At 24.8% G+C, this 13674-nt stretch overlaps 2 protein-coding genes across 2 annotated transcripts; both read right to left on the reverse strand.

Annotated features, from left to right (window-relative positions):
* Positions 1 to 342: 342 nt before the first annotated feature.
* LOC122856724 (L-lactate dehydrogenase B chain-like) lies at positions 343 to 3517 on the reverse strand. Its single transcript, XM_044158508.1, has 9 exons — positions 3305 to 3517; positions 3121 to 3200; positions 2991 to 3040; positions 2801 to 2918; positions 2559 to 2732; positions 2303 to 2476; positions 2109 to 2226; positions 1652 to 1775; positions 343 to 1508 (listed from the first exon to the last, which is right to left on the reverse strand). Exons 1-9 carry the CDS (start codon positions 3481 to 3483, stop codon positions 1341 to 1343), a joined length of 1185 nt encoding a protein of 394 aa, XP_044014443.1. The 5' UTR covers positions 3484 to 3517; the 3' UTR covers positions 343 to 1340.
* A 198-nt stretch (positions 3518 to 3715) lies between these two features.
* LOC122856725 (L-lactate dehydrogenase-like) lies at positions 3716 to 6119 on the reverse strand. The gene is made up of 6 exons (XM_044158509.1): positions 5880 to 6119; positions 5153 to 5232; positions 5031 to 5077; positions 4499 to 4964; positions 4181 to 4422; positions 3716 to 4113 (listed from the first exon to the last, which is right to left on the reverse strand). Exons 2-6 carry the CDS (start codon positions 5229 to 5231, stop codon positions 3949 to 3951), a joined length of 999 nt encoding a protein of 332 aa, XP_044014444.1. The 5' UTR covers position 5232; positions 5880 to 6119; the 3' UTR covers positions 3716 to 3948.
* Positions 6120 to 13674: the final 7555 nt, after the last annotated feature.

Consider the following 13674-nt stretch of genomic DNA (forward strand, 5'->3'; position numbering starts at 1 on the left):
CGGACCCCTTGGAGGTAACGTGCCACCTCCACTTTAACAAACGTTCATCAGGTACGTAGAGGCCTCAAATTGCACCACGGTTTTTAAATAATACACACCTGTATAATATTTCATAGGTAGAATTTTTAATTTAATTTTTTAAATGTAATTATCGCGGATTAAATTGATTGAATTAGTAAATTTATTTACTTGGTTAGTTGTTTACTTATTAATTTATTTATTTGTTAGACACTGAAAATATCTATTGAAAATTCAATTTTAATTTATTAATAACCAATTGAATAATTAAATTGTTTACTTATTTTATTTATTTATTTATTTATAAATGAATTTATTCATTGATTTCAAATTTTATTGAAAATTTATTTCTAAAATATTAATAATTAATTGATTGAATAAATATGTTTTTTTTTTTTTCTAAATTATTTTGATTAATTGTTTATTTATTCATTTTTTTATTTATAAATAAATTCATTTTTCAAAATATTAAACAATTAAATTATTTATATTGACTTAGAAATTGATTTTTAAAATATTAATAGTCCAAAATAAAAATCAAAAAATAAAAAATATATTTTCAATTTAAGTTACGATTGGAAAGCTAATGGTGAAAATTTATATTTTTAAACCACACAATGACTATTAAAAAATAAAATAAAGTAGTCACATAATGGTTATGAAAGTTTACCTAATTTAAAAAATATTTAAAAAAAAAAAAAGGGAAACAGGCTGTGGAAAATTAGATTAAGAAAATTTTAAATACAATTTTTCTTTCCTCTTTTTTAAATTAAAAAAAAAAAACAAATAAATCACTTTTTCATCTACCTGGGATTTAAATTCAATAAATTAATAATTTTTTTAAGGTAAATTTTTAAAATATATAAAATAATTAAATAAATTATAATTGTAATTATCACCACGCCACCCTGTGGTGATTTTCCGTATTGTCAGATCACCTTGTCGCGGCCTAGCCTCAGGCTCAATCCACGGTCATTTCCAGCCACTGTTGTAATCATCATCAGAATACAAATTTCCATTTTTACAACAATTTAAAATTAATTTAAAAAAATAAACTTGAAAAACATTAATTCATCATATAATTGTCAATTATTTACAAACTTAGTAAATCAATTAAATTGTGCAATTGAAAAAAAATTAAAATTATTTTTTTATTAACTAACACGTATAAATAATTCAAAAAAAAAAACATAAATATCAACCTTGTAAGTCAAATGAAATCTTCTTTAAATAGTATTTTAAAAATTTATATTTTTTAATTTGGAAAATTCAAAGAAAAAGGTGACATGCATCCTTGTAATTACAAAAAACAATAACGAAAGTTAAGTCGGTTTAATGTCCTTCTGAATATTGTGAATGACCTCCGATGAATTTTGTAGTAATTTTTTTTCATACTCAGTTAATCTCATTCTGATAATTTCTGTAACACCATTTTCACCAATAACACATGGTAATGAAAGATATATTTCATGACAAATACCATGATGTCCCTGGCAATCGAAAAAAAGTTGAAAAAAAATTAAAAATTTATCGTCTATAAAATAGATCATCATGTGAAGATAAAATACCGTTTTATTTTGAATCATATAGATTTATAATTTATATTTTATCTTGTTTATTTGGTTGATCTTACTTGTACAAGAGTTGAGATGGACTTGACCCCATGGGTATTTCTGAGAATGGCCTTGGTGATGTCTGCAACTGACAAACCAACCGCTGTATTTGAATATCCCTTCAGACATCTGACTGTAGGACCACTGTTAAAAAAGAAGAAACAAAATATTATTCAAAATTTCTCAATGCCAAAATAAGCAAACTATCTTATCAATCATATCCTTTTTTTTATTTCTTTCTTTTATTATAATTTTTAATATATTTTCATTGTCAATTTAATCAGCAAAAATTAAAAGAAAAAAAAGAAATTATTTTTTAAATTCGAAATGCCTTTAAGGGGATTGTATTTTTTTATATTATTTTTTTTTGGAGAAGAAGGAGGATGAAGGTGGTAAAACTGGAAATACAAGTCTTAAAAAAATATTGAATATGATTTTGATGGTGAATGAAAATATATTAATTGTTATAAAACCCACGCTCGGATAACATCCTTGAACATTTCATTCCAGCCCTCTTCGTCTAATTCGAGACCAACATTTGGCAAAATATCACGAAAAAGTACACCAGCAATATTAACACCTGACCATAATGGCACTGTAGAAAAAAAAAACATTATCGAAAAATTAAGTTTTTCTATTGCAAAAATGAGTAAAAATTTATATTTAATCACCCTGTGTATCACCATGTTCACCGATGACAAATCCATGAACTGATTTTGCCGCAACACCAATTCTTTCTGCTATCATGTAGCGAAATCTTGCGGTATCCAAATGACAACCAGAACCAATAATTTTATGAGCTGGAAGACCACTTACTTTCCATGTTACCCAACTAAGAATATCAACTGATGACAAAATATATTTAACAATTTTTTTTATTGTTAAATAATAAAATATATAATTTAAATGTTAATTTAAAACATCAACCTGGATTTGAGACAATAATAAAAACAGCATTTGGACTGTGTTCAACAAGTGGAGGAACAATATTTTTGATAATATCAGCATTTCGTTGAACAAGATCGAGTCGTGTTTCCCCTTTTATTTGACGTACACCAGCTGCTATTATCACGACTTTGGAATTATGTGATACACAAAAATCTGCATTGGTTTTTGAAAAATTAAATTAATCACTATTAAGTTTTCATTGTTGACTGGTGAGTTGATACCTGTGTCGTATTCAATTCGCGCATCATCAAGAAATACTGATCCATGACGATAGTCCATTCCTTCACCTTCTAATTTTTTTGGAAATGCATCGACTATTGCAACATGACTGCTTATTTTCTAATTGGAATTTTTTTTTTTTATCATGTAATTATGATTTTTTTTTGGGATGATATAATTTTGTTAATTTACCTGAAAAAGTATTGCATTTGCACATGCCACTGCTACAGCACCAGCACCTACTGAAATGTGAAATTATATTTTTTCAAATACAAAATTATTTATCAACAGTCAACACATGTTACAAGTTGAAGAAAATTACCTATCGTTACTTTGCTTGCTCCATCTCGTGTTGGATTTGATACCTTACACAAAAGCTCTTCTCTCAAACATGGTATTGGTCTAATGAAAAATAAATATATATAAATTATTAATTGATAATTTATTAAAAATTATTTTTATATTTTAATTAAATCATTATTATGATTTTTTAAAAATTTTCTTACTCAAAACTAACTGATCTTTTGGCATCTCTTTTACCATAATCTGTTAAAAGTAATTTTTTAATTTTTTTACTTCTCAATGTTTGAATAGAAATTTTTGATGGGTTATAAATGTTTTTTAAAAAAAAATTATTCCTTATTGTACTTGTTGAACGAAAACACGTCGTCAAATTACCAATCATTTTTTTATGTCACTAATTAATTTTATTTATTTTAACTCGGTAAATTGATGTAAATTTTATTTTATTTTTAAAGGTTAATGTCATTATAAAAATTTAAGTAAACAATTGTTTATAAATCTGATGCAACTTCAGGTTATTTTTTTAAATTAATTTAAAAATTCTTTTAATTTTTTTGGACTGATTTAGATAAATTAGATGAAAGTATTTAGTAAAATTAAATTAAACAAGTAAATTTTTAGTTAATTAACATATTTTTTATTTGTATAATTATATTAATTTTTTTTATTCAAATGCATTCGTTTTTAAATAATAAGTATTAAATACTGTTGAAGAATAATATAATTATTTGAAATTTGATGCACAAAATTTTCACAAAATGCAAGTCATAATAATACGAATAATTTTAACACCGACACACTCACACATTAAATAAGAAAAAAAAAAAAGTACATTTATAAATTTCAATTAAAATTTAAGACCACTCTGGACTTGATGCATAGTCTTGGCAGATGTTTGAAGTAATTTTCTCTCATCTTCAGTCAATTTTTGTTGAACAATAAATGTGATTCCATTTTCACCAAGTGTGCAAGGAAGTGAAAGAAAAACTTCGTTAGAAATTCCATGATTACCCTGAAATAAAAAAAGATTAATTGATTTCCATCAACAAAAATTTAACAACAAGATAAAAAAAACTTACAGCAACCATGATAGACACAGCATGTACTTGACCGGAATTTCTTAAAATTGCTGATGCAAGATTTGATATACTCAAGCCAATAGCCCATGATGTGTATCCCTTTAATTTGATAACTTCATAAGCACTTTGTACAACTTGTTTGTGAATATCAGCATAGCCTTCTGTGTCTTTATCTGTTCCAACATTTTTGTCAAGATCACGAAGAAGAACACCAGCTACATTGACACCAGACCATACTGGAACTGAATTAATACAAATAATTTTAGCAAATTAATTCAACAAAACAAGAATAAATAAAATATTAGCCATTTTTTTTACCACTTGTATCACCATGTTCTCCAATAATCCAACCATGACAAGATGTTGGTGCAACATTTAATTTTTGTGACAATAAAAATCTAAATCTTGCTGAATCAAGATTTGTACCACTTCCAATGACACGATTTTTTGGTAAACCAGATAATTTCCATGCAACATAAGTTAATATATCAACTGGATTTGATACAATGAGTAATATTGTGTCAGGTGAATATTTAACAAGTTGAGGAATTATTCCTTTAAATATATCTGTGTTTCTTTGAACAAGATCAAGACGTGTTTCACCTTCACGTTGTCTTGCACCAGCAGTTACAATGCACAAGCTTGAATGTGCTGATGCAGCATAATCTGTACTTGAATTTATACGAGAATTTTTTAAAAATGATGATCCATGTTGGAGATCCATCATTTCACCTTTTAATTTATCTGCCATTACGTCAATTAGAACAACATCATGAGATACATTCTACAAAAGAAATTTAATTTAAATTAATTCATTTCAAAGTTATTTTAATAGTTGAAAAATTATTACATTTGTCAGGATGCTGAAAGCACAAGCCATTCCAACTTGACCAACCCCTAAAAAATTATTTACGTTTGTTAATAATTGAAGATTCATTATCAAGTATTATTTATTCAATAGGAAAAACTTACCGACAATAGTTATTTTATTTTTTCCAGTTTCAACTGGCTTAGTAACTGTTTTTAATAATTTTTCCTTCAACGTTGACATTCTGAAAAATAAATTTTAATATTAATTAATTTATAAATAAGATTTGTAAATGTAATAAAATTTATCTGGGTCATGAAAAGTCATTAATGAATCAGGAGAAATATAAATTAATTATTAGAAATATTTAGAATCGATCAGTCTATTTTTCATTATCAATTTAAATTAATAAATTTATTTATTTTTTAAATGAGATGTCTATAATGTAACTTAAAATTAAAGCGAATGATTTTATCGACAATGAGGTTGATGAAATCTCTAGAAGATGACGCAAGTTGTTCAAAAATTTACTGCCAGATGCACATGCGCTGCATTTAAGTGCATCGGCGCCACAAAATATGTTGCATTTAAAATAAAAATTGCCATGTGATACGAGATAATGACGAAATATTTTTTACGCTAATGTAATTAATTATAAAAAAAATGTTTTGAATAAAAAAGTTGATAACCTTGTTGGGTTATCTGGTTATTTATTTTCCGATAAAGTCATTTGACAAATTAAACTCAATAAATATTTAATTATCAGCTAGACAATTACACTTGAACTTTGTCAACGAGTTCAGTAAACTCTTGGCAATAAATGTCTCACACATTTAAAAATAGAAATTGCAGAAAAAAAAAATATGTGTCAAATTAAAAATAAATACTTACTTGTTGATTTTATTTGCACACTTTTTTCAATTAAACTCACAACTTTTTTTGCTAATATACCAAACAATTGATTGAATAATGTTAATAGTTTTTTTTTCCAAATATTTAATAGTATAAATAAGCTCTTTTCAGTTTGACAATTCGGGAGTTTCTGTTATAGAGGTGACCTTGTCACTCGTTTATATACAGTCATGGTGCGCGCGGGTTCATTGCGCCGCCAAATGAAGGCTAACCCGATATGCACGCTATAAAAAAAAAATTAAATCATAAAAATATAATAAATACAAGTTAGCAATTAAACATAATCGATAATAATTTTTTTTTGTTATTGATTATTCCAAAATACCATTAAAAAATAAATTGATTTTGAAAAAAAAAAATAAGCCAACAAAATTTCGTTGTTTCATCAGCATATGATTCACTATGAAAAAAAAAAAAGATCAATAAACATATGACTTAATATACAACAATAAAATATATAATAAAAATTATTAATTTTATTTTTTTAAAATAATTTTCTTAAACTATAATTTTCTTTTAACAAAAATCATTTATTAAAATTTTTTTTTATTTATTTATTTGTTTTTTTTTATTTAAACAATTCTTTATTGTTTGATATAATTTTTTTTTTATGTTAATTAGTTTTAAATTGATAATTAATTGATAATTTTTTAAAGAAAAAATTGCACCAGTTTGCGTCATTTTTGTCTGATGCAAAATTGTTTCATCATTTTAGTAAAGTTGTATTGTATGAAAATATTAGTCATGTGTTTCTGATGCAATAGGAAATCCACATGGTGTACGTGCGAATAGTCATTCACTCAAAATTATAAGACCTATATTATAAGCTTTCATTGAGTCTTAAAAAATAATAATAAAAAAACCGTTTGGTCTATTCCAAATAAAAACAAATATTATTATTATATTTGAAATAGCACGTGCTTGGGAGCAGGTAAAAATAGGTACACATATCAACTGAAATATACAATTTATATTTATTTTTATGAGTAGTGGCTTTTGGGTATATCGCATTTGCATCTTTTACCGATGCTTGCAACATAAAACTCACTATTTATTTATTTTTAAACATATTTTCTTTTTTATAAAATAATATTTTGGTTTTTGCTTTGATGGTTCTTTTGGTTGAATGTAATAACAAACTTTGAACATCAAGATGGGTAATGTTGACTAAAAAATTAGCGCAAATTGAATTGAGATTTTATTGAATGTATTTTTATATAGTTTAAAAGATAAATTGTTTTGGAAAATTTGATTAATTTAAACATCCAATAATTGTAATATTATTTTTTAATTCGAAAAATTTATTTTTACAGGTATATTTTTCAATGGGATATATAAAAATACGTTGAGGCTGCCTTGAAGGTCATCGTGACCTCTAGAAATTCATTTCGTAGAATTTTTGGTAAGTTTATAAATAATTTATTAATATTATTTAAATTTTTAATATTATTTTTTTTTGTTGAAAGTATTGTAGGGTATTTTTTAAAGAAAAAGTTTTTTAATTTCTTATGAATTTAATTATTAATTTGTAAATTAATGGATCAATGAAAAAAAAAGTTTCTGAAGATAATTTTATATTATATGGTATTGATGAATTTAAAATTAAAAATGTCAAATAAAAAAAAGTGTGTTCATAATCATGTAGTACAAAATAAATCAGTGAGACAGTGGTTGAGTAGACAAGCACGTAGGCTTCTGCTGGTGAGGACTGCAGTTCAAGTCCACGTTTTGTCATGTGCTTGATTTATCACGGAAAACATATGTATCTTTGTTCTTACTCTTCTACAACAGTTATTATTAGTAACATGATTAAATTATATGACCCATTGAAGTAAATGACGAATTTCTGTCTGATTTCCATTGATTGGGGCAAATACTTCTTAGCATAGAATGAGAGTGGTCTACAAACTCCTCGCTCATTCTGTGCTTGGACGTATTTGCTCCAAAACGCTGAATTCAATTTTTCATCATAATTTAAATATAAATAATTCTTCAATATTACCCTATTAAAATTACTGGCACAATATATTGTCAACAATTTTTTTTACAATTCAACATTAGACATATTATACATTAATTCACCTAAAATTAGCACTAAGCTTTATCTACTTTTTTGAAAAATTACTCGAAAATTTATCTGAATATCCTAAAAACAATACAGAAAAAAATTGACTGCATTAGAAATTAAAACATAGTAAAAAATTAATTAACCAGAAGCCAATGGTTGCTTTCTTTAAGTCCGATAAAATCAGCCTAATTCTATACTACATGATAAAAAAATTTAGAATATATTTTAGAAAATTTATACTTGAAAAGAAAAAAGAAAAAAAAACAAATTAATTTATAACGATAATATATTGTTAGTAAAAAAAAAAATCGTGAGGAAAGAATAATTTTGATACACTGTACTCTAGATAAATGGTATAATCATCTCAAAAATAATCGGTTGCTAAAATATACAGAGTATTTTGCTACAGTAGCATCAGAGCAAAAAAAAAGTAACTTCAGTGAAAAAAAAAGGTGGTTAGTTTGACTCTGTGTATGGAGCTTCAAAATTATAAAAAAATAAATTAAAAAAATAAAAAAAAATGATAAAAAAAAAAGGCGTTCACAGAATAATATACAATATTATACATACTATACATACTTGTGTATATACACATGAGTAAAATGATACTGTCTTTGACTACATCCTTGTATAATTTCCATAAACAATGTTTGCAACCGGGAGCAAACTTATAAACTTATTTTGCACTGCGAAATTGCCGTAAGGCGGTACAAAAAATACCAAGGCGTTGTGAAGACTGAAGACTGAAGGGATGATGATTATTCTCCTTATCCCAGTCTTTTTTTAATTTTTTTTTTTTTACTGTGTCTTTATGTATCTCTTTTTGGGACTCACCACACGAAGGAGGGACTTTACTCTTTTTTATTTTTTGGCTAACTATATATAATATAAAAAAACAAATAGAAAAAATAAATAAAAAATCTGCAGCCAACCAAAACGACAGCTGCATTGGGGTAATAGAGCAATTTTGAAAATTGTTCCAAGAGTGAGACTAGGCAATTAGACGTTAGGGCATCTACCATCAACTTTCATGGTCACTCGAGGCATATTTTTTTTCTCTCTTGCACAATCATTAAATCACCCTCTGATCTCAACTCTTTGATATGGTAATTTCATGGAGATGTCTCTGTTGACTTCTGCCGACATTTAACAAATAAAAAACCAAAATTTTTTCTTTAATTTTTTAAATAATATATAGTTTGAAAAATAATAACAAAATTACAATAACATTTAAGCTGTTATTTTAATTATTTAATTTTTCATTTAATTATTTATTTACGCGTTTATTTTCTTTTATTTATTTTTTTTTTAATATAGCGATGGTTAATTAGATCACGTATTTTTTTGAAACGTAAATTATAATAATTTGAATAAATTATTTTTAATTTTTAATTCTCACGTATTTTACAATTCACCTTTAACTATAAAAATATTTTAATGACTAAAGTCGTTAAAAAGTCATAAATACATAAATATTTTTTTGAAAAATTTCCAAATGATGGTACAAAGTTGAGATAAATCTTCATCACCAACTGATGGAAAATACGCCTATTATTATTTTTTTTTTTCCGATGAATATTCTCTCATTGGTAAAACAGTGTTGTGTAATTTTAAAAGTTAATGTATTTTTATGTTTAAATTGAATAATACAATAATCAATCAACAATATATTTGTAAATTGCAAAAAGAAAAAATATTTTTATTATTCATTTAGAAATATGAAAATATATAAAAAATTGAATGAATGATATTTACGATATGATAATATACATAATATACAAAAGAACTTGGCTTTTATATATTCTGTGAGGGTGATTATATATTTGCAGTATGTCCATTGCGATATATCGTGCCAGCTGTTATTCGTTCGAGTTAAGAAAAAATATAAGCATGGCTATATAACGCACCTTCGATAAATCATTCACCACGACTAACAACAAATGTATGATGAGGGCGGTTTGCAAGATCGGGGGGAAGAAAAAAAAGAAACAAGAGGGAAAATAAAATTAAAAAAAAAAAAAAAAAGAGCAAGTAGAAAAGTATATAGGTACGCCCACCCTCAAGCAATATTGCCAAGGTCCCACGTGTCCGATTTGTAAATGTACCCTACAACCCATCAACTCATTTTTCTGATCAAATCAAGAGATTTTTAAATATTTACCATCTGTCCGTGTATGTGTTTAACTTAATCAAAAAAAAAAATACACAATATAAATCCCTGAAAAATTTATTTTGTCAAGTGGAAGTTTTTTCTTTTTTATTTATCTTTTCGTAAATTGTTAATATGAATTTTCTAGTCGAATCATTTTATTTTGTTCTGATAAATAATGTCACTCAATAAGGGAATATATGTAGCTTGATATTAAAATACATCAAGTATTTTTTTAATTATAGTTTATTTATTTATTAATTAAAAAAATTAGCTAACAAAGTAATGATATTTTTTTAAAATATTTTTCTCAAAAAGAAAAAACAAAACATAATTTCATAAATTTAAAAAATTATAAAATCCAATTTTCGATTAGACTTTAAATTGAAAAAAAAAATATATATATATGATAAAAATAAATTTTAAACTGTCAGCAATAATTTTTTCATTCGACAATTAAGGATTTTTCTGATATCTTTTTTGTTTTTTTATTTTTTTTATTTCATTATTATCATTTTTAATTTTATTTCTTTTCTCGTACGAAAAGAGTCCAATCGTCTGGCTATTAATTACAATCAACGCTATCTTTTGCCGTGAGTGCGACATTTAATCTTGCAATAGGGACCATTTGGCAACATGCCGAATTTCTCTGTTACAAATAAAATTTAAAAAAAAATAATAATAAAATTTTAACTAAAAGAAGATTATATATATTTTATTTTCATGTTTAACTGAACAAAGTAAAAGTTGTATTTTCTCGCTCCATAAACATGCTACACTTGATGAAATAAAATGATAAATTTATTCTAGTTGTGTCAAACTAAGTGTAAGTAATAAAACAAAAATGAATTATTTAATTTTTTTCTGTATTATACGACAAATATTGAACATATGTTTATGGATGATGAGACAGGGATAAAATATTTGATATTATTTTTTTTCATTGAAAGTATTGTAGGGTATTTTTTAAAGAAAAGTTTTTTTAATTTCTCATGAATTTAATTATCAATTTGCAAATTAATGGATTAGAGAAAAAAAAATTTCCGGGAGATATAATTTTATATTATATGTTATTGATGAATTTAAAATTGATTAATAAATTTATTATGTCAAAAACAAAAAAGTGTGTTGATAATAATGTAGTATAAAATATATCAGTGAGACAGTGGTTGAGTAGACAAGCACGCAGACTTCTACTGGAGTGGTTTGCAGTTCTAGTCCTAACTTAAGCCAATCAAATAGTAAGTTCAGAAAACAGATTTCATTCTTTACTTCGTAAGTCGAACGATAATAATTCGTATCAATAGTAATTGTTTCTGATATACCATCGTTTGAGGCAAATATTTCTTAGCATAGAACGAGAGTGGTCTACAAACTCCTCGCTCGTTCTGCGCTTAGACGTAGTTGCTCCAAAACGTTGGATACAATTTTTGATCATAATTTAAATATAAATAATTTTGTCAAACTAAGTGTAAGTAATAAAACAAAAATGAATCATTTAATTTTTTTCTGTATTACACGACAAATACTGAACATATGTTTATGGATGATGAGACAGGGATAAAATGTCTCTGTCGTATAAACACTAAAATCATTTTACAAATATTTATTTGTTATACATTTTTTTTTTTTTTTATGAAACATAATAGTTTGTTTATTATTGCAAATATATAATTTATTTATTTAATAAAAAATTCTATTTTAAAAGTAAACTCTTACTGCGATATAATCCAATGTATGTGACATAAAAAAATATACACTTAGCTTTGTGTCTTGCATTTGCCAGTTCTCTTCATGTTATTTTCATCTTCATGTTTATATCCCTCAAAATGTCTCTCTATTTCCAGATGACGATCATCAAAAAATATATATCTCGCAGTGGGATGATAATTTAATAATAAAATTCAAATAAAAAATATAAACCAACTAATGAAAATAAACAAAGTATTTTTCAAAGAAACATGTGGGTATTTGCAGATTAAACATGATAAATTATACCATGTCTTTATTTATTTTTATATCACAAAAATAATATTTAAAATTCAACTTGATTTATAAAAATATTTAATCATTTATATAAAACTCAGTTGGGGGGTTCAATAAAAATACAAAAAATTAATTTATATTATTTTAAAATTAACAATTTAAATAGCAACAACAATGCAAATTTTTTCTTCATTAGATTATTTGAACATTAAAAAAAATTAACTGACAAATGAAAATAAAATTAAGTATATTTGTCAAAAGTAAAAATAAAAAAACATGTTGACATTCGTAAATTAAACATGATAAATTAAAATATATTATTATTTATCTCAACATCTCAAAAAAAAAAATATTATAAACTGATTTATAAAAATATCATTTAATCATATTCATAAATTTAAAAGTAATAAAAAAATATCTGGGTGTGTAAAAAAAAAATAAATAAATAATTAAATTCAATGAGTTGATAAATTAAGAAAAAAAAAAGTAAATATCTTTAACAAATAAAATAAATTTAAATGTTTGAATTTTCATTTTAAGAGGGAGAATTTAGCATCGTTGATTACCTGATATCTTAATTACTGATTGGTCGTACGGACTAATTAAATCGTAACTCAATCAGTGCCTTCGGGGAGTCCCTTTGGTTTTGCCAATGAAAAAATGTTAAAAGGCTGACCATGCGAATGAGAAAATAAAAAACGAATAATATAAAAAAAGGATATTTAAAAAAATAAATTTAAAAAAAATATAAGTATGTGTATACGTGCCGCCAATTTTACAAGTCTTTTTTTTTTTTGTTCAATTTTTTTATATTTTTTCTTCCCTTGATAAAGTCCCTCGACCTTTTTTTTTTCATCCCCTGTTTTTACAAAGAATTTTTATTTATTTTTTATTTAAATATACACCTTTTTTTTTTTCTGAATTCACCCACGTGGAATCTACACCAAAGGCATTATGTCCCAACAAAAAAAAAAAAAAGTATAATTAGCAGTACCTACCGCTGCCGCTCAAGGTGGCTTTAAAATCCTCTCATACTATTAACGCAATTTTTTTTTTTACTTTTTATTTTTTAATTTATTTTTCATATATCTACCTGGTTTAACCTGAATAAAATTTTCTCAACAACCTATCATGCGAATATAATAAATTATAATTTTAAATATCATTTTTATTTTTTTTTTATTTTTATATTTTCTGTATCAAACTTGTTGACATTTTTCCATATGCATTTTTATCGTTAAACTATTTAAAATGAATTTTAAAATGTAAATTATAACATCTCAATGTCAAAACGTAATCCCGGAAATGGTGGATAATAAAAACATAAAATCCTCAAGTGTAATATTGAGATGAACGTTATATTTTTTATTTTTTCAATTTTGATTTTTTAGATATTTTCTGAATAATAATTTGAGGAATTTTTTTTTAATAGCAAGGTGTGAGAGATGAAAAATATTCAGTAGAATTATGTCATTATTTGAACACACTTTATATAGACTGTAGTGACTTTCTTTCATTTTTATATTTTTGATAAATTATGGTCCCCAGGACACGTCATCGAGATAATACAG

Source organism: Aphidius gifuensis, linkage group LG5 (assembly GCF_014905175.1).
Source record: "Aphidius gifuensis isolate YNYX2018 linkage group LG5, ASM1490517v1, whole genome shotgun sequence".
Classification (NCBI taxonomy): domain Eukaryota; kingdom Metazoa; phylum Arthropoda; class Insecta; order Hymenoptera; family Braconidae; genus Aphidius; species Aphidius gifuensis.

Excerpts from the sequence above, each read along its gene's own strand:
- LOC122856724 (XM_044158508.1), bottom strand. The coding sequence starts at position 3,483 with ATGATTGGTAATTTGACGACGTGTTTTCGTTCAACAAGTACAATAAGG. Across the intron at positions 3,041-3,120 it reads AGCAAGCAAAGTAACGATAG|TAGGTGCTGGTGCTGTAGCA; the intron begins GTAATTTTCTTC and ends TTCACATTTCAG. Across the intron at positions 1,509-1,651 it reads CCATCTCAACTCTTGTACAA|GGACATCATGGTATTTGTCA; the intron begins GTAAGATCAACC and ends TTCGATTGCCAG.
- LOC122856725 (XM_044158509.1), bottom strand. The coding sequence starts at position 5,231 with ATGTCAACGTTGAAGGAAAAATTATTAAAAACAGTTACTAAGCCAGTT. Across the intron at positions 5,078-5,152 it reads AAATAAAATAACTATTGTCG|GGGTTGGTCAAGTTGGAATG; the intron begins GTAAGTTTTTCC and ends ATAATTTTTTAG. Across the intron at positions 4,965-5,030 it reads CTTTCAGCATCCTGACAAAT|AATGTATCTCATGATGTTGT; the intron begins GTAATAATTTTT and ends TTTCTTTTGTAG.